The 22,607-nt window shown below is 50.6% G+C and overlaps 1 protein-coding gene across 5 annotated transcripts in view; it reads left to right on the forward strand.

Annotated features, from left to right (window-relative positions):
- SAMD4A (sterile alpha motif domain containing 4A) overlaps window positions 1-22,607 on the forward strand; it is a 210,630-nt gene that overhangs the window by 181,725 nt on the left and 6,298 nt on the right. For all 5 annotated transcript variants that reach the window (XM_057731924.1, XM_057731926.1, XM_057731927.1 and 2 more), the window contains 5 exons: window positions 486-571; window positions 5,444-5,562; window positions 9,824-10,025; window positions 11,394-11,520; window positions 19,056-19,139. In XM_057731924.1, coding sequence (XP_057587907.1) covers window positions 486-571; window positions 5,444-5,562; window positions 9,824-10,025; window positions 11,394-11,520; window positions 19,056-19,139 — 618 coding nt within the window. The remainder of the gene's footprint in view (window positions 1-485; window positions 572-5,443; window positions 5,563-9,823; window positions 10,026-11,393; window positions 11,521-19,055; window positions 19,140-22,607) is intronic.

Here is a 22,607-nt window from a genome sequence, read left to right on the forward strand (position 1 = left end):
TTCATGTGCGTGCCCACACACCTCACATCCTAAAAGATGTGCCAGCCTCCCTCCTCCAAATGAAAGGTGCAGCTCGTTGATAAAATTAGGGCGCCTGCTCTCTGATAAGGGCTGATGGCCTTTAAGGCCTTTGAACTCTCTCTCAAAAGGAGCTTCTTTCAAAGGCAAAGCTTGGGACGCTGCTGTGTTCTTCCTCTCCCAGAGCGTCTGTCTTGGACCGGGTTGCAGAAGACTTAATATAGAATGGTATGCGTGGAATTAACCAAAGGGGCTTCTGGAGACGCGGGCTCCTGGGTGACGAAGCCTTTGACTTCATTGGAATGAGGAGCCTCCTGGCCTTTTTTGTGAATGTGACGTAAAGCCACAGTCGCACATGCCTCTCAAAAGATTGGTCCTGAAAGGAAATCAGAGGCAGATCTCAGAGGTTAGAATGGGTATGCATTTTTCTAATTCATCTTCCCTTTTTTTTTTTTTTTAATCCCCAGTGTGCACACAGCTCTTGGTCTCCAGACCCGATGAGGAAAATATAAGTTCCTATTTACAGCTCATAGACAAGTGTCTAATCCACGAGGTGAGTAGTGACAGGTTTCACGAAACTGCTTTTTCTCGTTGCTTAGAAGTGGTTCTCAGAGTCTCTGTGGTGCGACCATTTGGGTCTCCCACACCCTGTGTTTGAGGGGTGGACGGTTGTCAATAATAGCTTGGGCAGAACTCGGCTGTGGTGGTTTCAGACCTAAACACAGCTTGCCTATTAATCTGGTGTTCAGAGATTCTCCTAGACTGAGCTCTGACGTCGGGGCAAATACCTGAAACCTCTGGAAGCCTCCCCAAGGGACCGGGCATGGGGTGGTCAACCATGTTGCCACCTAGCCCTGGGTGTTGAAACATTTTCCCTTTGGGCTCGGGAAAGTTGGAGGAAGGCAGGGAGAAAAGGAGAGTGTTCAGAAGAAATAATGTGTCTGTGTGTGTGTTGTGTGTGGGTTGATGGCTGTTCTGCTGTGTTTTGATTTGTGATTCTTATAGGAATTGCTTTTATTTTTTTTAAATTTTTATTGGAGTATAGTTCATTTACAATGGTGTGTTAGTTTCTGCTGTACAGCAAAGTGAATCAGTTATACATATACATATATCCTCTCTTTTTTAGATTCCTTTCTCATATAGATTATTACAGAGTATTGAGTAGAGTTCCCTGTACTATGCAGTAGATCCTTGTTAGTCATCTGTTTTATATATAGTAGTGTGTATATGTTAATCCCCATCTTCCAGTTTACCCCTCCCCCGTGCTTTCCCCCTTGGTAACCATAAAGCTTTTTTGTTTTTTGTTTTTTGTTTTTGTATCTGTGACTCTATTTCTGTTTTGTAAATAAGTTCATTTGTACCATTTTTTTAGATTCCACACATAAGCAATATCATATGATATTTGTCTTTCTCTGCCTGACTTACTTCACTCAGTATGACAATCTCTAGGTAGCCTCCCCACAAACTCCCACTCACCCTTTTCAATGTCCGGTCCTGACACTGCTCTCATTTGGGCCAGTAAAAAGCAATAGGAAGAAGAGAAGGCAAGAACAGCCGATGGATTTTAGAGCTCATTCTTTCTGTAGGTATTTATGAAGCACCTGGATCCTGCCCCTGGCTGGGGAGCTTCTGGTGGGATGGGAGTGGGTGAAACAAAAGGAAAACAGGCCAGCCCCATGGAACTGGAGCTCAGGAGGTGCAGTGGGTACCTATCCAGAGCCCAGAGGCACTGCCTCCAAGCTAGACCTGAAAGGCAAGCAGAGTCTTAGTGGGAGAGACTTCGTCCATGAGGAGGCAGAAGAGAGTGGTCCAGACAGAGGAAGCAGTGCTTGGAGGGGAGGAGGACACTTGGAGTAAGCTTCAGCGGGGTCTCATCAGGGGAGCATTTAAATTTCTGAAGAAGCAAACCGGAACCTTGCTTCCTCTCCCACTCCCACGCTCAGCATTGAGCCTTCAAGATACTGGAGGACATGTTACCTTCCAGCTCGCCTCCAGTCTGCTGAGCCCAGGAGACAAAATAATGCGTCTTCCAGCTGCCTCCGTTGGACAGTGCACTAGCTTCCTACTTGGTCCATGCCAGCCCTGACGCTGTGGCCTGGTGCTTCTCCCTTCCCTGCCATGGTGCATGCCCTCCCTGGGCATCGTGGCTCTCTTTCCCGTGTCTTTCCCCTTCTCCTCCCTGGATCTCCAAGGGATAGGTGCCAAGGTGGCCCCGTGTGGGCTTATCTCCCCTGACTGCTGTGGAGGGGCCTCGCTGACGGGAGTCACGGGCAGAAGGAGCTCATGCCCTGTCTGCTTGCCTGCATTCGTGTTGGGATGCAGGGGCCTGCCCTGTGCTTCGGGAGGGAAAATGTTGTTGGAGCCTTTTTATTATTTGAGTTAGAGAAAGAGGAAACACATTTGGATAATTTTCCACAGCCCAGGGTTATTCTGTGTGTGCAGAACCCACCCTCCCTGTGAGGCCCTGTCAAGGGCACAGTCTCCATCCTGGCTGAAGACTCGCCTGAGCTCCGAGACACAAGGCTCCCTTTCCCAGCCCAATAGTGGGTTCTTTAGCCACTGGAAGGGAGGGTGCTGACTAAGCCGAGACACCTTCCTTCCTCCCCAGAGACAAAGGAACCGACTCCCTAGAGCAGTAAGAAGAAGGACAGGAAAGTTCTGAATCTTATTTGAGATGAGTCACTTCGTCTCCTGGATTCTAAGTGCAGGCTTCTCACCTCTTTGCTGTCTTGAGAAGGTTCTGGGAAGCTCATTAGGTCTTGCCCCCTTTATGAGCCTTGTAATCCAGCCACAAGCGCTGTAGGACACATCTTCCTCCAGACAGACGCATCAGTCTGGGCCTGACAGGGACAGAGGACGCGGAGTGGCTGACTGCCTGTGTCTGGGCATCCTGGAGTGTGGAATCTTTCTTCCCCTCCAGCCCCCAGGGAGGCAGCTGCCAGCACAACCCAGAACTGACTGGAGCGGGCCCAGGTGAGGTGTTGGCATCCCGGCCAGTAGCAGAGCTCCCACAACTGAGTCCTGTTTGCAGACACACACGGGAACCAGCTTTCAGAAATCACTCATTGCCAGTCATGGTCTAGTCCTCTCCAGCCTCCCCGCCGCAGCTCCGGGGACTGAGAACAGCTACACGCTCAGCACTGCCTAGGGGCCCACTCCTGTCTGCAGCCCCAGCCACGTGAGCCTGAAGCCCTGGTGCTGAGTGGATGAGCTGGCCTCTCTGAGGCAGCTGTAAACATTTCCATCTTCTTGGGTGCTCTTTGCCACCGTGGGACATGTCACACATGAACCAGTGTCCCTGGAAGCACTTTGAATGCACATCTATAAAGTGAGCCATTTCCTCCTTTGTCACTTGGAAACTCAGGCTGGCTCCAGACCAGCTCAGTATTGTAGTTTTGAGACCTTGAAGTCATTGGTTGGAATTAAATGTGGTGATCAAATAGCAAACGTGATGGACGTTCATATGCCACCACCAAAGGGCTGATCCGTGCAACCAGAAAACCTGGTGGCAGTGTCTGTGGGCAGCACGGAGTGAACCACGATGAAGAGCCAGGCATGTTCTGAGTATTCTAAGTGCCCTTCGTGTGCGAATTTCATTTAATCCTTACAACATCCCGTTGATGAGGTATTATTATCCTGAGTTTTTAGAAGGAGCTGAGTCTCAGAGGAACTTGCATAAAGATGTGCAGAGATTTGAGCCCTGTCTGTGTGCATCCAGAGCCTTCCACTGACCGGCTGTGCTGGACTCTCCTCCCCAAGTCATCTTGACCAGCGCACCTGCACCGTGTGTCCTCGCTTAACATTTGGCTGAACACGCTGGTCAAAAGCAGTATCTACCCATCCCTTCATTAGTCTAGCAGAAATGCTTGACTTTTGCAGTTTTCGGAGCTATTCATGTATAGCTGGACACTCGCCGAGCATCACCAGCAGATGAGAGGGACCACAGAGGAAAACCACATCCTCACCTTTTAGCCATGAGACTATCCGCCATGCACCTTAAGGGGTGTGGTGTCAGCGCATTTTTCTCTAATGGGGCATTGAGTGCCTGCTAGGGAAGCCCTCCTTGATGACTGTCCTCAATGGCATCTGGCTGAGGTCACCCAGGAGGAAGGGGTTTGCAGATCGTCAGTACCTTTTCCATAATATGACTAACACCTTTTTTGCTTTTCTTCACTAGCTCTCCTGTGTTCAGGTCCTTAAAGATTAAATATCATCAGAAGAAAATTAAGCTGTCATTTTTTTCTCTCTGTTTAAGGAATCTGTTTCCTTTATGGGAACCAGGCATATAGTCTAAGTAATCGTTTATTGCTTCTTAAAGTATTTCGTGCTTTATTGACAAAACTACTTAGTTATGGTATCTCCATCACTGTTACTGCTAATCAGTCAGATCTGGTGGATTTACGACAGCATGTGGATCACAGTTCTAGGCACTTGACAGAGAGGGTTCCTATATTGCATGTGTGGTCCTCACCATCTAGAACACTACATGGCCATGGCCTATCTGCAGCAGAATTCCCAGGGCACTTGCTGAAAACACAAATCCCCTAGACTTCTCTCCAGAGCTATGAAATCAGGCTCTAGTGTGTGGGAGGGGTTCAGAAATCTGCACTTTAACAGTCTCCTGGGTGGAGGGGGATCCTAATATATCATGAATTTTGAGAGTCCCCACCTTGAGGTCTTATAGCTCCTGAGAAGTCCTTCCCTGGGCTGTGCTGAGTTCACAGGCTGCACACAGAAGGACATATGATATATAAGAGAGTGTGCTACGTATGGGGCAGTAGGCAAAACATCCCCAAACACCAGTTTTACTAGAAAAGACTTGAGAAGGCATCAGATCTACCCATTTTCCTAAACCTTAGACAAAATTTATGCATAAAAAAATGGTGCACTGGGGTTGTGTCGTGCATGAGGCCCTTAACTGGAGGTTTCTCAGCAGAGCCCTAACACAAAGAGAGTATACTCCATTTCCTGAATCCTCACAGACCACTCCAGGGTGAAACCACACCATCAAGCAGATTGATTTTTGGAGTGGCTTAGCATTTCCATTGATTATGAAAATGCAGGGAGCCTGGAAAAGCCAGAGTCGTCAACAATCAATTTTGCAATTTATTCTTGGTTAATAAAGAGAGTCCAGAGTGGAGTCTGGGAAAGAGGAAGGTGGCTATGGATCTGCCAGAAATGCAGCCAAACTCGAGGGCTGTCAAAAGCTCAATGCGTGTACCTTACCAGGCACCTCCAATGTCAAATAACTTGAATTTTCAGTATGGGCAGCTCCCAAATGAAATTGACTGCTGTTTGGACCAGGTTGGAAACAAGGTGAAGAAAAGGCAACTGCAGGACTCCAATGTTTCCCCTATTAATTGCATGTTTCTCCCTCTAATGCCAGGCTGCGTCACCCATTAAAAAGTCCTGTTTGTTTTTGCAGGCATTTACAGAGACACAGAAAAAAAGATTGTTGTCATGGAAACAGCAGGTGCAGAAGCTCTTTCGGTCTTTCCCTCGGAAAACCCTTCTAGACATATCAGGATATCGACAGCAAAGGAAGTATGTTGGGATTTCGGTCTTTGTGATGCATGGTTGTTCCAGTACCTCACTGTCTGCTGGGGTTCCAGGGGCATCTCTCCTTGTTTATCAGGGCGTCCTGGGACAAGTCCAGGTCGCATTCCTTAAACAGGTGGGGTTGAGAAAAGGCTGCAGAGGGAAAGAATTCCCAGGGGAAGAGCTGAATGTCATCTTTGGCCACTCAATTTATATGGCCAAAATGACGGTATTAGTCCAGACGGGCATCGAGTGGGAAGTGGGTATGATTTAACGAGTGCCCGCAAAACACTTGGTGGTTTACCCATAACAGGGGGCTCTGAAAGGACAAAAGCGGGTTGTTCTCTCCGCACCTTAAGTGGTAGTGTAATTTTTTCTCCCTTCTTGCTGCAGACAAGCTAATTATAGTTGGTGTCAGGGTGAAGAGCCCAGTGCTAGTCTATTTTGGTCTGAGCTGCAATCTAAGAGTGGAGCAGTACCATTCTTGATTTTTCATAGTACTTCAGCTTCTGGGATGCAGTTAAAAATAAGCCTCGTTGTACTTTAGAACCTATTACCTTAATCTGGTTTTAAATTGAGGAATCCAGTTGCATGTTAAAGGTGAGTTACAGTGACAGTCTGGGGGAGGAATCACGGGGAGGGGTAGAGTGAAGCCTTGAACAATGACAGGGAGTTTTGGGGAGACAAGGAAGTGGTGAGGCAGACATGCTGGAAAATCAGCATTCTATTTTACTTTTTTCAACATGAGTAGATAAATAATCGTTTTTTTTTTTCACTTGAACGTAGAAAGTTCTGAATTCATTTCTCAGTGCATATGTAGAAGCTCTGTCTGTGTTGTTAAAATGTTTGGCATTTATTTGCCTAAGTGTGCCTTGAAACATCACTGTTTTATTTTACTTCAGGGAGATAAGGCCAGTTAGAATTTGTGAAAAGTCTTCATTAAAGATTAATGTAAAAATTTAAGTGCTATCATATTCCAGCATATATAAAATAGTTATTTATTAAACAAATGTTTAGCATTTACTTTGTGCCAAGTGGGTATCCAAGCACTTAAGAATATTAATACATTTAATCCTTGCAACAACCATATGAGGTAGAGGTACTGTTATTAACCCCAATTTATGGAGGAGTTGGGAGGCAGTGGCACCTAAGATTTGGACCAGGCAGGCCAACACCAGCTCCAGAGTCAGTGCTCTTAACCACCACAGATGCTGGGCAGCAGTCCTGGTCCCTGGATGATGTGCAGAAAAGACAGTCAGACGTATTGCCAGCTCCTTGGCCCCAAGCCTCCCTGGAGGGTTGGGCTGGACCACCTGTGCACCCTGAGGATTCCTGGGGTCCCAGATGAAAGGGCAGTCCTGCTCCTAAGCTTTCTGCCCTGGGGCTGCCCCCTTCCCAGGTTCTTCCTCTTCTTGTAAGGGCAGCAATACCCGTAAGAAAGAGGAGGAAGATCCAGACCCCACTTGCAACACCAGGCCCTTGGTAGACAAGTTCCAAGAGGAAGAAGGAATTCAGAAGTTGAAGATGACGACAGAGCTTTCAAGCTCTTTGCTTCTCCTCCCCAAAGTGCCATCTACTGCCTCTGTCTGTCCTGCTTTGTCCTTGGTCCATGTCAGTGTTCCTGTTAACCTTGACTTCTCTGGAGGATTATTAACTGATGCTTGAATTGGGCTAACCCAAGCTTTGCCGGATTTGTCCTTCTTTTATTGATTAGATCAAAATGAATTCAATCATCGATTATGGGTGTTCAATTGGAAGTTGCTGATGCTCTAGAAAATAGTTTGTTCTCATAAATATTACCTCTGGGATCTTAAAATGCTATTAATTTGCTTTGAAGACCTGTTTTTCCCATAATACAAAGGTAACTGCAGCCCAGCCTCTCCTTGAATTGTCACAAATCCCAAATTAATTGGTTCTTATTAATGTTACTTTATCAGTCTTTTCATGCATTTCAAGGTAATGAAATCAGTTGGTTAGATTTAGGAAGCACAGAAAGACACAGATGGGCAGAGCAAGAGAATGAGAAATGAAAACTTACTTTTGTCACTTTGTTCACTCCCTAGAAAGAATGATTATTTCATTAAGCCTAGTGACCTTAAGCGCCTTAAGCTTTCACTCTGGTTACCAGCAGTGGCAACCCTCAGTAAGTCTGACTTTGTAATAACCAGCTTAGGACACCACAGTGAGATCCACCGTCATTAGAAAGACGGCCAAACCAAATTCTCCCCTCCATCCAGCCTGTCTCCAGAATGTTCTGGGCTCTATCAGCTCCATGAGTCCTAACTTTAGGAGTCCACATTTCTCCTGTGACTAAGTGTCCCATTACAGAATCCTCTGCCTACATTATATTGCTTAAGAATAGAGTCTTGCCTTCCTGGAAGCACAAATCATTTTAGCATCACTCGCTGACTGCTCTGTTTTGCATATGAAATAACTTTTTAAAAATCCAACCAAAAAGGAAAATGAGCAAAAAAACTATCTGCACTAAATAAGAAAAAGTCTTAGCAGAATACTAAATCATCATACCAGGTGGCTGAAATTCTGACTCCAAAAACCAAAGACTAGTTTTCATAGTTTAAAAAGAAAAAATAAACAGCCACTTGATCCTTGTCTCCACCTGTCACATGTTGTCCATAGTCCAAAGAAGGTCTCTTCCATCACTTGAAATTTCTTTTACTCCTCCTGGCCTGAATTTCTTCTTTGAAGACAAACATTTTAAACCCTAGTAAAAGAAGGAGGAAAGGGGGAAAATGGGAGAAAGAATGAGATAAACAAAGAGACCTAGAGGCCGTGAGCGTCCTTCTTACCACGTGTACATGAGCCTCTGACTGGACTCAGGAACCGTTTTTTTTTTTTGGTCACAAAAGCCTAGAAGTGGAAAAACACAGCCCAGGAATCAGTTGCCATCAGCTCACTGTGGAACTCTCTTCCCCTCTGCTCCCCACCCCCCCTCCCCCGCCCCCAGATATTTAGGAATTCTGAGGAAGAAACACTCTGAGATCAGCTGTGCTGATGACTTAGATGCTCCACCCCACCACACACACACACACACACACACACACACACACACCTCTCTCTCAGGAAGGAAATAACCGTTTTGCAGCACCCCCTCCCCATCATCTGGTTAAACTACGTCAGCCCTGTCTCCTGGAGTCTCCTCACGGGCTAAGTACAGACCTCCCCCGTGGCTGGGAAAGCAAGTCTGTTCCCTCTTGTGGCCACTGGAGGTAAAGCATTTCAGCTGAAACATCGGTGAATGACTAAAGCTGACTCTCCTTGGAAAGAATGTGTTGGTTCCTGAACCCCTGCTGGCTGCTGTGCACCCTCCCAGAACTCGAGGCCTGCCGGGGAGGACGAGTTCTTCAGTGCTGAGGTCACCAGACTCGTGGGAGCACGGTGTCCCAGCACGATGCCACGGGTCCCCGGCCGCCTCCCTGCATGGACCCAGGCAGAGCATGTACCCTCCGGGTCTTTGTGCGGGGAGGGCCTGAGGTGTGGGCAGCAGTCGGTGTCCTAGGTCCAGAGCGCTCGCAAACATCATCCCCTTCGCTCTCATATCCCGCCTCTTCACCTGGAGTCAGAGCCCTAGACAGGGCGTCAGCTCTTCCATTTGGAGAGGTGATCATGATGGCAGAGACATTCATTCGTTCATTCAACCTGCATGTACTGCCAGGAGCTGAGCCAGGTGGGGGACCTGCAGGATTGATGAGGACAGACGCCGTCTTCTTTCTCACGGAGCTTACGTCCTAGCCAGGCTCAGAGGCCACTCCTTCCAAGTCTGCTGCACAGACACAGACCTCAGAACCAGACTGTGGTCTGAAGGAAGGGGCATGGATTCTGGCTCTGCTGTTTTCTTGCTGTGTGGCCTCCTGACAGGCACGTGAGTGGACACAGTGGAAGAAGGCCGTAGAGCACACTGGTTACCTTCTGGGCTCATGTTCCAGCACTGCCCCCCCAGTGGCTGTGTGACCTTTGAGAAATTGTTAAGCTCTCTGTTTTACCTCTCCAGCTATAAAAGGGCTTAGAGTGCCTACCTCGTAGGGTTGTTGTGAGGATTGAAGAATCAACGTGAAAGTCCCAGGGTGGTGCGCGTAATATCAGCTCTCAGATGTTAGCTATCATGTAGCCGCAGAGCCCTGACCCCCGTAGGCCTCATTAACAGTCCAAATGTGAGCAGACACCAAGGAGGCGTCCTGCTGGCAGCCCGGGGATTGGCAAGGGCTGAGGGTGGCTGATGGGCTCTGTTCTTCTCTGTTGGCTCTCACAGCCGCGGCTTTGGGCAGTCCAACTCCCTCCCGACAGCCAGCTCTGTGGGCGGCGGCATGGGCAGACGGAACCCACGCCAGTACCAGATCCCCTCCCGGAACGTCCCTTCTGCCCGCCTCGGCCTCTTGGGCACCAGCGGATTCATCAGCTCCACCCAACGCAACACCACAGCCAACCCCACCATCATGAAACAAGGAAGACAGGTCTGCTTCACCCCAGGGAGGCGCGTGGGCCAGCCAGGCATGGGGCCTGAGGCTCGGGACGACCCCCCAGGCAACCCCAAGGCGAGGGCAGAGGCCCAGGGGGGCTGGAATGGGGCTCAGAGGTTGTTTGCACTGTTTCTCAGGAAGACAAAGCGAGGGCACAGCGCCACCTAGGTTCGTGGTGATTTGTTCAGGATGCCCCACGACCCCTCTAACCCTGCAGGCCCTGCACACAGAGGGGGGGCCTTTAGGAAGAAATGCAAGACCTGTTTCTTCTTTGCCTTGATCCCTGACCTGCCCCAGCAGATCCCACCCACTGCCTTCCAGATTTGGCTTCCAGAGGAGCCTGAGCATCTGAGAAGCAGAATTTCTTAGCCTTTTTATCTGAGGCAAACAGCCCTTTGTCGTGGTCCCCGCTCTGGTGGGGAACCTACAGGAAGGAGCCTGAGTGAGGCTGTCAGAGGGAGAGTTGAAACGTTCTCGGTCGGTCAAGGCCAGGCTGCGAAGAGGTTCTCGCTGCGTGATTTAGAGCCGACCTCTGGCCCCTGGCCCCTCGTCCCATTCGTCCCGCACCCTGACCCCCACCCAGTGCCTCCCACCTGTGTAGCCCCTGCTTTGTGGGGCTCTGCAGGTTGGGGCTGGGATTAGAGGGACACCAAGTGAGTCTGGGGTTCTGGGTTGTTATGAGAAACTAAGGGATGACAGCTTGGTTTAAAAACAGGAAACAGTTCCTGGCAAGACAGGCAGGAGTCACTCCCCCAGGGAAGCAGCACAGGGCAGGAGAAAGTCCCACTCTCAGACCATTGTGGGAAGCCCCTAGATGGGTCCAAGAGGAAATCACCGCAAGAACACCCGCGTAATAATAAACACGCAAGCTGAGTTGTGCCAGCTCTTTGCCAGCTGAGAGGTTCTTTTTTTCTTCTCCTCACTTTGTAGTAAATTGTAAGAATCTCAAAGAGAAAATCAAATGAGAGCCCTGAAATAGTTTGTGCTCTTGGTTGCAGACATTTATAGAACTCCCCCCATTTCCTAGAAAAGTGATAGGAAAAGCAAAGGCAACAGAAGGGATGAAACGAGTTTTGGAGCCAGTGAGGGAGACTGGCGTCCAGATCAAGCTGAGGCTCAGAAAGGAGCCTGGGGCGGCGGAGGCCAGGCGGGAGCGGGGGTGGCGAGGTAGGTGTTGAATGGAATCTAAAGCCCCTCTCTCTAAATAAGCAGATGGATTGCTCTGGCCTGTAAGCCCTCTTCCAGAAGTGAGCAGATAGCTCTCCCAGGGTGTCTGCCTCCTGGATTCTGGCTGGTGGCCCTGCTCCCACCCCCACCCCAGGTGTCTGGACTAATGAGTTCTGCTTTCGTGTTTCTCCCCAGAACCTCTGGTTCGCCAACCCAGGGGGCAGCAATAGCATGCCAAGCCGCACCCACAGCTCAGTCCAAAGGACCCGCTCGCTGCCCGTGCACACTTCACCGCAGAATATGCTGATGTTCCAGCAGCCAGGTAGGGCTGGGCCCTCCATCCCTCACTCTCCTGTCGGGGAGGCCAGGTCTCCAAAATAGACGCCCCAGTGAACCCAGGCGGAAAGCACTTCGCCTCAACTGTCACCACACATTCTTTTGAGCTTATAGAAGCCTTTCCTTTTTTAAACCGTGCCTCGCCAGCATGAATAGCAGCTGGTTGGCTGGGAGCCAGCACACGGAGCCCCAGTCGGTTGCGATCTGACGGGGGCATTTTTGATCCTACTCATATCTCTAGACTGATTAACCCAGAGATATTACTGGGGGTTTTCAGGGGGAGGTGGCAGGGGGTTCATGGGTAGCGTGTGTGTGGTTGGTATATACGTGGGGGAATGTGTAGGGAGACAAAGAAACAGAAAACTTGACGGTGCTGATGCTGAGAGCCCTGCCCCTGGTTTGGGAGTTCCTTGCACACACGACGGCTGGTGCAGCCATCTTCCCTTTACCTGGTTAAATGGCAGTTTGGTGCACCTTGTGTCAGTTTCACCTTTGATCATGCCTCCTCAAAAAGAGTAGACAGAATTACATTCAGCCAACAGATATCTGCACCTTTCTCTGTGCAGACAGTGACCTCTTAGACCCCGTGAGTAACACAGAGCTCCACAAGTGATTACTACATGGGTTGCACCTGGAGAAAGATCCCACCCTGGGTGGTAGATGCACTCTGTACAGTGTCGTACTGTTTGAGTGGAAATGTCACTGTGGCCTGGGTGGGCAAGGAAGCTTCTTAGAGTCATAAGTGAGCTTCAGGGAGAAGAGGGTGAAGAGATGGAAAGAGGGGGGGTGAAATTGCAAGCAGAAGGAGCTGAGAGAGCAAGACTGCAAGGGTATCAAGCCCCATGGCGAGTCCCACGGCAGCTCGGCAGAGGGGTCAGGCTGATGTAGCAGCGAGTAGACCAAGGGAGCTGGAAAGACCGCAGCTGTTGGTGGGACCCTGAATCCAAGGCCAAGGAGCTCAGACTGCAGCCGCTCTCAGTGGGCAACTGATAGAAGATTTTAAGCAGGGGTCAGACAGGGGTGAGCATGGAGGAGTGAAGGGTGGGCAGGCTGGAGGGGGGTGGTGCTGAAGGCAGAGAGCCACTAGGGCATGAGGTGTGTCAGGAAAGGAAGGGATGTCCACATGGTCCAGATGCTGGTCTAAAGTGGCTTCTTGACTTCTAGAACTCAACCTATTTGCACACTTTTGTTTTAAAGCTCCTTTTCTTCATCTTGATAATTGCTATTTTTCTTCCCAGGAAGAAATACTTGATAAAATTTGGGGGTTGTGAAGGCCTTCTCTCTGGGTCATTTAGTCCCAGGCTCTGCTTTCATGTAGAATTATGTATAATCCATTCCCAGTAAAAGAGCATCTGGACAAGATTTGAAGACATCCTGGGCACGAGATCTTTTACCTTGAATTAATATTTCACCGTGACCTCAGCCCTGGGACTGCAGCCCAGCCACTGTGCAGCCTCATGGGAGCCTAGCATAGGCGACCACTCCCCTCCAATCCTACACACTTGTAGCCTTCTCCATTCTTTCTTTCCTCTTTTATCCTCCCTGCAGATCTCTTCCAAGTCCTCAGCCATCCTCTTTGTCCCCCATCTTAATTGGGCAGACCAGGCCCACTAGGAAGAGCTGGGCCATCCCTAGGAAGAGAACCACGTGGGTCTATTGATAGGAATCCTCCGTGTGCACTTTGCTTCCCCTCTGCTGTTGTACACCAGTGCTGAAGAGTTGGCTTATGCTCAGGTCAACTATGACCCTAAGATCGTTTCCACCCTCTTCCCATGAAGCCTCTTGCTCCCATAGTTAAAGAAGCAAATAATACCAAACAGCTTGTAAGAGAAAGTGACTGTCCCTCTGCCCTCCCCTCCCAGCCTAGAGTCCCATCTCCCAGAAACAGCACTGAGAACTGTTTTCGGTTTTCCTGGTAGTTTCCTGCAAGTCCCCTAATGCTGTTCTTTGCATTGTTGTTGTTGTTGTTGTTATGTAACTAATCTCTCACCCAAGCATGACAAACCCCACTTCCAGCAAGGCCCTGATGAACCAGAGCGTTTCTAGGAACCATGGCGTGGGGACAGGACTACTTCATCTTTCCTGATGGCAAACACCCTGGGTCAGGGCTCGGCAGGAGCCCCTCCTAAGTTCTGCCCAGCACCCAAGGCCCACGTTGGGTGGCTCCTCCTGAGACATAGCCATGAAGGGCAAGGCAGGGCACAGCTGTGACCCAGGATCCCTGACTGAAGGGAAGGGAGGCTGCAGAAAGTCCTCCCATGGGTGCAGAGGTTCCTCCTCAGCCTTTGCATCTAGGGCCTGAGGGCCAGGGTCCAGGACTAGACCATAAGCATCTTACCAGGGAGGCAGACATCAGGAAGGCAGAAAGCGGCTTTCATCTTTATACAATCAGTAGTCATTGTGAATGCACAGTGGAACAGAGATGTGTGGCCAACCCAAAATTAAATACTCAGAGAACTGTGCTACATTCCAACATAGTGGTTTCCTCCTGCCCATTAGGTGTCTTCAAAGCACCCATTTTGAACCATCTGAGCAAATCTTGACTACAGTACATTCTAAGGAAGTTTTGATTCTGTAAACAAATAATATCAAGATGATGGGCTGTCTCCAAAGAATAAAGAGAAGGCTGGGGGCTAGGACCAGCCTCTAAGTTGTGCATTAATTCATCAGACACCTTGCTTGAATTAGCGAGGCACTTCCTCCTTTCCTGGGTCTACAGAATCTGTGGGCCCCTTGGAGGCCACGGGAGGGGGAGTTCTTTACTGCATTCCCATGTGGACAGGTTTGAGATGTTTCCCAGGAAAGCCACCAGTGATCAGTGCCTCTTGCTGGCCTGTGGGATGAGTAAGAAACACGACACTGGTCCTTGCACAGCAAGGAGGACAGGGTCTGATACCATCACCAGGGCGGTGACTTGAGCTCAAAACCAGTGCGGCGCCCAGTGAGAGGGGTCACGTTCCTCCAAGAGGCAGGGTGTTTTCCCAACTGGAAAAGTAGTTTGGAAACTGCTGGCAAAACAGTACCTTATCTTGGAAGCAGATCCTGCTGACCCAGGCTCCACCACCCTTGGGATCAGAGAGGATCTCAGAGCAGCCCTGGCAGGACATTAGGGGGCCATTGGAGGCTCCTCGCCACCTAGAGGGTCTGACATGAAAGGGCAGAGGAGCCGTAAGCTGACTTCATAGGAAAAGTGCGGAGAATGGTAGACTGGACAGCCTCACAGGGGACCTCATCCTTCCCTTGCACAAAACCATGTGCAACGTAACTTGGGCACTGGACTGCCCAGATGAGAGATGGGTAAGGCAGTGCCTTACGTGGCAGCCCTTCACGATATGACATAACTCTTCTCCATAGCAAGCCTCCCCTATGCAGCGGCTCATGACTGGAATCCTTCCACCATTAGAATATCTGGGAGCATAGTGCACAAAGCTGTTATCATTCCTTTCCTCCTTAGTGTGAGTGAGTTTCGGATTCCTTCCAGAGAACTGCCTTTAGGAAGAGTGGGGAGAGCGAGAGTGGCATCAGTGCACTGGCTCCACTGAGGGGATGGAAGGGGCTGCCCTGCAGAGGCAAAGGCCAGAACGGGGACCCACTTTAAGTACCTGATTAACATTTGCGCCCTCCTTCTAGTAAGCCAAGGCAAACAGCCCTGCTCAGGACTGGCTAATAATGAGCAGGGAGGTTGGCAAATGAATCAATTCTATCACAGCCAAGAACCCAGCTGGGTCTGTGCCCCCCTGCCTCTGAGACTCAAATTCAGAGAGACCGACTTGGAGCAAGAGGGTATAATACTGTCCTGCACCATAGTCTCCTCGTCATTTTTTGTGAAAGTGTGGGCCCCAGAGGATTTCTGCAGCACTTAGTTCTGCAGCTCTAGGACTGAAGCCCCCGGAGAAGAGATGCATTCCCCACAGCAGACTCAGGGTGCGACCGGGTACCCCTGCTCCTCTGCCGCCCGCCCGCCCACCACCACCAGCTCTGCGTGGCCACGCTGGCTGCATTTCCCTGCCCACACTGATCTCTCTTCCTTTAGACGCCATTCGCCCCTTTCCTCTTGGTTCCCATCTTGCCTTTATCTTCCTATCTTTCTCATCACAGCCGTGCGGCTCCCACTTCTCCACCCCCGTCCCTTCCTCAGCAACTTGACTTTCCTGATTTCTCGCCTTCCAGCAACCCTGCTTCTCACTTAACCAGACTCAAAGCCCTCCTGGTTACTCAGCAGAGTGGCCGCAGCCATCGTTGGCAAAGTGGGATTCTGGAGGTTTTTCCTAGAATGCCCGACCTGTTTCTTATTCTAAAGTCCTAAAGAAATTGACCTCTCTACCTCAGCCTCAGGGACTTGGAGAGGGCAGCAGAAGGGCACCTGAGGTGCCACAGCCATAAGACTCAGCTGCAGTAGCTGCTTCTGCCAAGGAAAAGCCATGTGGGGCCCCCCCAGGTGGACCCTGCAGCAGCACCTCATTAGGGATGGGCGCTGCTTCCTTCCAGAATCCTCTTGAGCCTGGGTCTGAACAGCAGTCCCTGTTCTTGTGGGACCTCTGGAAAGGCACAATTCAGAAGCCCCATGTCAGCCTAGACTTTGGGCATCTTAGAACTGGGAATCCTCAAATACATGCTAAACACTGGAATGATCTGATGGGGAGCTGAAGAATCCCTCATACACAGAGATGCCACCTGAGCTAAGGAAACAGGCCTGCTTGGGCAACAGCACAGAAGGCTCAGAGTCTATCCTTTTTGCCCTCCTGAAGACTCAAAACCACATCTGCCTGGTCTGTTACAGCTAGGGGCCCAGAATAAACATGATGAGCTCCCAGGGGGAGCAGGAGTCAGGACAAGAGTTGGCCTGTAGTTCGTGTGGGCCTGTAGGCTGGAACTGCCCAAATGCTTAGCCGGGGCTTTGAGAGCTCTGCCCACCGAACCACACATGGCTGAGAGCTTCCAGCCTGAGATGGAAGCTGCTTTTCACGCGACTGGCCTCCCTCTGGCTCATGTGTGTGGGGAGATGCCACGAATCTGTTTTTATCAAATACTCAGTTAAAAAGTCACAGTATTAGGAAACTCTGGAGCGTGAACATATGGGCTTCTCCCAAGACTTAAAATTTTTCAGAGCTTCTCTGAGAGTGGCTGGGGGTCATGACAGCCCCGTGCACTGGAGGGAAGAGCTGGAGGATAAAAAGCGAGCACGCCAATTTTCAAGCTAAAAGAGCAGCCACTGGGGTTTGGAGATTCTGGAGCAGAGAGCCCCACATGTCTCAGCCCCCCTTTTTGGAACACGCAATCCCAGGCTTGGAAAATGGCATTTTGCTGTGTGTTGGCAAGAAATCCTGCAGCTGAAACATTTCTCTCCAAATGTCGAGCATCTTTATTTATCCAAAGCTCTCCACAGTGTTTGTTTAAAGGGGAGTGCTAGAGAGTAAACTAAATTTTACAATGAGCATATGGATGGCTGTAATTGCTGAGGGTTTCTTTTTTTTTTTTTATTTGCTAACTGGCTATATATAAAATCGTGTTTCCATTTTATAGATTTCACACCGTGAAGGCTGCTAATTTTTGCATGCATATGATTTTCACATGAATGGATGGAAATACTAAAATACTCTTCCCTCTGGATTGTCTAATTGCCCCGACCCTACTCTGAGGAGGGGACGGGGGGTGGGGGGTGGGGAGAGATCCGTTCTCCCTGGCTCCCAGCTCCCCTGCAAGCCCAGTCGTCCTCTGTCTGCTCATGAATTGGCACAGTTGTCTTTCAGACCCATCGATGCTGGAACCTGTGTCAGAAAGAACCCTGTCTGCTCCCCAGTGTTCTTCATATTGATCCATTTTGCCTATCTTCTCTTTGAGAATTTTAAATAATGGAAACGACATCTGCCTCTGAATTAGCTGGTAATGGGAAACACAGATTGCAGGGAGGACCGAAATGCATAGCTCATGGAGGGAAACAAATACTTTGGTTTCGCCGTTGGTTTCAACTTCCTTTCCCACCAAACCACCAACCTCATTTTTAATTCCCTCCCCGCTCTGGCCCCAAGCGCCCCCTAGTGGAGGTGTGAAGGAGCCAGGAAATGGCCTGCACTGTGGGCCACAGGATCCTTTCCCCACTTTACGGAGAGAAGAGCTAAGTCCCAAAGAAGGGAACAGCTTCCTAGGGTCACACAGCAAGGCAGTGGCAACGCTGAGACTTCCCAGGCATATCCCACTGCTGATTTTTTTCTGCCCTCCCCCATAGGATTTCACAATTTTGTCCCAGTTTCACAGGAGCTGTCAGTTTCCTTCTGTTTCGTGCTCCATCTTTTTCATCACTCCATAGACATGTATGGGCGTGCAGAAGGCCGTGGCTGGGTATCATGGGAGAGGCAGAGAAATCTGAGAGCATCATTGCTGTCTGCAAGGCGCTTCCAAACTAGTCGAGGATCTTCAAGAGCTCCGCAGGATGAGGAGGACGGGGGAGGTCCTGATGGTGAGCCCCAGCAGGACAGAGGAGGTTCCGGGGCTGCCTCCTCATCAGAGGAGGAGAAACTGGAGCCTGGAGAGAGAGGGAAGGTCCAGACAATAGAGGGCCTTTGAGGTTAGAATGCACAGTATCATCCTGGGTAGCGGGGAGCCACAGAGCAGACATCTCAGCCCGTGCTTCTCAGTGCTTGGAGGTGGAGAGTGTTGGCAGGCTCCGGCAGGCGTGCAGCATGCAGCGAGCACCTGCTCTGGAGTCAGACCCATGTGGGTTCCTGTCCCAGAGCCGTGTCAGCCGCTATCCTTGACAAGTCACTTGGCCTCTAGGAGCCCCACTTGAGAACTGGACACCCAGCAGGGTCTTGGACTCAGAAGAGACTCTCTCCAGGCTGTGGTTTCCCTTTCCTGCTCCTTGTAATGAAGCAGAAATGCACCAGGCCTGGTTCTAGGCACAGGTGCTGGTGACGGCTACAAAGGAAAAGCAGAGAAAAGGGATGGAGTGGAAGAGTTCTGTTCACATACAATGAACAGAAAGTCTTTTCCAAGGAGACAGTAGAGTCAGAGACGTGACAGCAGGCAGAGAATAAGGCATGGAAGTGTCCAGGGACCAGCATTCTGGGCAGAGGGAAGAGCAGTGCAAAGGCCCTGGGGTAGAAGAGGGCCTGGTAGGAAGTGAAGGAAGGGGTTGCTGTACAAGGACAGAGAAGTAACAGGGGCCAGGTCTGTGGGGCCTTGCAGGCTGTGGCAAGAGGTTGGCTTTTATTCCGATGGGAAGCCATTGGAGGGGTCTGAGCAGAGGCCTGGCAGACTGTGACTATGACAGCTATTTTTAGTCACCAGTTTTCTTCCAGCCACAATGGACTCAGTGTATCTAACAGACTCAGAGGTTGGTTGAACCCGAGTACGACTCACCCTCCGCCCCGGCCCTGTTGGTCCCAACACTCCCCCTACCCCCAGTCCTCCCAGGGAGGCACACCAGACCCTCACCCTGGCAGGTGGGGCCAGCGGCACCGGGTATATTTCCTCCTTGTTCTTAGAGCCCCTGTCACCAACGTAACCCTTTGTCCCCTGCAGAATTCCAGCTTCCCGTGACTGAACCTGACATCAACAACAGGCTGGAGTCCTTGTGCCTCAGCATGACCGAGCACGCCCTGGGAGGTGAGTGTGTCCTCCCCGATGGCACTGCACACCTGGTAGAATGCCTGGCCATCTGCCACCCACAGCTGGAAGGGCACAAGGTGGGGGAGGCAGGGGACAGGGAGGGAGAGTGGCTGCGGGGTGCTGTTGGACCCTTGTCAGGCCACGCCACGCCACACACAGCACACACGCCATGCGTAGCGGCCCCCAGCACCCTGCTCCGCCTCCTCCCCTGGGCAGTGACTCAGGGCCCTGGAGGCCGAGGCTGTCCCTCTTTCCCCAGAGGCTCCACCCCCCAGAGTCCCACCCCAGCAGTTGTCCTAGCCAAATGCGGGCGCTGGAGGAGTCAGGAGCACAAGACGTGGCTTTTAGTGGAAACACCCCCCCACAGCATTGGATTCTTTCCTTCTCGGCACTAGATCCCCCAGTCTGGTCCAAGCATATCCCAACTTGCTCTAAAAATAGAATTTCTGAAACCAAAATCCCTGCTTGTTTTCATTTCTCCCTGTTCCAAATGGCTTCCACGACGCCCAGAGCCCCAAGCAGTCCGAGGCATCCTTCGCCGTGTGACAGGGACGGTCTAGTTGGATGCACCCATGGTGTGGGGGGCTGCGACCCAGGGAGGAGCTCCCAGAAGTGGCTGGGTCATCCCACTGTGTGTTTGGCTTGCAGCCCTACATTGTCACAACAGCCCTGGGAGGCCTTCAGTGCCCTCCTGATACTAAACGGGTGTCTTTCTCTGGCCTGGACTCACTGCCAGCCCTGGGGAAGTTTGGCAGGCAGAGGAGAGATGTCCGCCCCTTCCTGCCAACCTCCGGGGAGGCTGTGAGTCATGGAGATCGAGAGAGGCCTCCTGTGACCCTTCCCAACAGCCCTCTCCAGTCTGGACGCGCTCACCCACCCCAGAGATGGGCACACGTAGAGCCACCGTTTGGGGCGAGCCTGCAGCAGTGCGGAGAAAGGCTCTTGTCAGCCACTGCTCCAGAGAGCTTTGTCCTCCTGACCAGGGATGTTTAGACTTTTAGTCTCTGCAAACACAGTCTTATCCTGAAACCAAATATGAGAAAGATAAATGCTCTGTGTGGAGCAGAGTACAGGCTGGGACTGCACCCACCTGACCTCACCCACACGAGGCTCTCCATAGCCCAGAGAAAGCCTCCGCTCAGTACCAAAAGGGAGCTAGCTGCAGGCCTCCCAGGGCTGCCGACCAGACAGATGGTGACGTGCACACCTTCCTCTGTGACCTCCCCCCCACCCCCCAGGCTGAGGTCCAGGGAACCCCATTTGCAAACACTGCTCTCCCTCTTGGCCATTCAGTTCATATCCTAGAAGCTTTGCAGCATCATTGGTTCACTCCTGGTACCTCTGGGAGAAGCGCCACCAGCTCCTCTTCCCCAGGTAACCAAGGAGATTGGGTGAGCACCCTGACAGCCCCTGAGGAGTAATGGGAAACCACCCAAAGGTCCATCAGCAGATTAATATAGATGGACAAGGTGCACTATAGCCACACAGGGGAATGTCATTCAGCCTTGAAAAGGAATGAAGTACTGTTACATAGCTGAACCGTGAAAGCATTATGCTAATAGGTGGAAAAGCCAGGCACAAAAGGCCACGCAGCATACAATTCCCTTTATGTGACACATCCAGCATAGGCAAACCTACAGAGACAGAAAGTAGATCAGTTGCCAGGGTTTGGAGGGAGGTGGGAATGGAGAGTGACTGCTCATGGTGCCAGATTTCTCTTGGGGTGTGACAAAAATAGTCTGGAATTAGATGATGGTGATGGTTGCACAACTCTTGTGAATACACTCAAAACCACTGAATTGTACGCTTTAAAAGGGTGACATTTGTGGTGTGCAAATTATATCTCAATTTTGTCCTCAAGGGAAGGCCTCCAGACCTGAGCCTTCAGGCCAAGCTCAGACCTCTGCAGGCAGCCCAGGTGCCCTCCCACCTGACACCTGACAGGGGCTGGCTTGGGGCAGACTCCGCTCGGTCCTGCGTTGCCTGTGGGGGTCAGCAAGGAGAATTCACCTTTCCCCAGCGTTTGATAGAGCTCAGTTGGTGTGTTGGAAGCTCTTATCAAACTGCTAAGTACTAACAGCATCCTCATTAATAGCAAGAATGCCAAATGCTCTTTATTAAAGGGAGGTTTTCATTGAAAAGACTTCATTTTTTAGCCTGGTCTTCTATTTTTGCAGGAAACGTCTGTGAACTGCTTTTTTATTTTTGCTAATGTTTTCATCTTGTTAATCTCCTAAACCTTTTTATTGCCGTGTTTTTTCTCAAGAATCCTCTCTGGTGGGAAGCCTCCTAAGCACTGTCCTGAGCAAAGAATGCAAATTAGGTTCAGGGTGGCCCAGTTGGGTGTGGCAGCAGTGTGCCCTCCCACTGTGACAGCATCTTTCTGCTGGCTGACCCCTGCCAGGTGCCAAGGGAGATGACCTTGCTGGGGAAAGAATTTCTGCCAATGAATGAAGTCATCTTACATCTTTCCTCTCCCTAGATGAATGACTAGGGAGAGGAAAGCAGAGTAGTAAAAGATGTTCCTCTGCTTGCATCTTAAGAAAAGAGGGGGTGAGGTATCCAAGTCCCTAGGACACCAAATCCCAGGATGGCCGTTCTAATGTGGCTGATCCCTGGGCCCCGAGCCTTGGGGCCCATCCTTCTGTGCTGGCATCTCTTCTCTCTCCGTCTCCTCCAATAATGGCTGCCCTCTCGCTGTCCGTCTGAGCTACTTTTCTCTGGCCTTCCCGATCCGTCTCTTCTTTTCCTTCCCCAGGACCCTTTGACAGAACCGGTGAGGAAGCCCAGGGGGTGGGTTGCCTCTGCCATCTTGGTTTGTGAGTCTTTATCTAAGGCTTTCGTTTGGCTCTGTTGGGCTTGCTCCTGACTGGTGGCCGCAGGTGGTCAGGAAGACTCAGGGCCAGGCCTGGCCGTTCTCTTCCTCCTGCAGAGGGGTTATACGGGCAGGAATGCCCACGGCCACAAGAGCAAGGCTCCACCCAGCAGAATAGAGTCCACAGTGAATCAAACCAGAAAGAGCAGTGCTCAGTCCACCCTCAGATGTCCTGGGGTTCGTGCTTCACCTGACTCCCTGTCATTCTTCCTCACCTTCTCTCCTCAATTCTTGGGACTTAAAACCCCACTTACAGCCAATACGGAGCATTCGTGCAAATCGGAAAAGGCTCCACTTTCTCAAGACGTTGTTCTGCCTTTCATTTGAAATTTGCCGTAATAATTATAAAACCTATGATGGTTGCATGTCAGTGGTGCCGCTCTGAGTTGTGCATTGCACTGCTCATACAACTGTAAATGGTGAGTCTGGACCTAACCTATTGGTTATGTCTCTGCAGATGAATTTCGACCATCACCCTTAGAGGATGAGGTATAGGGTTAGAATTCTGTGAAAATGCAACTTGGGGCTGGGTTCGTTGAGATTTTCTACAGGCAAGGGAGTGGCCTCTACACTCCCACCCACACACAACG

The sequence above is a fragment of the Hippopotamus amphibius genome, chromosome 4 (assembly GCF_030028045.1).
Source record: "Hippopotamus amphibius kiboko isolate mHipAmp2 chromosome 4, mHipAmp2.hap2, whole genome shotgun sequence".
Taxonomy (NCBI): domain Eukaryota; kingdom Metazoa; phylum Chordata; class Mammalia; order Artiodactyla; family Hippopotamidae; genus Hippopotamus; species Hippopotamus amphibius.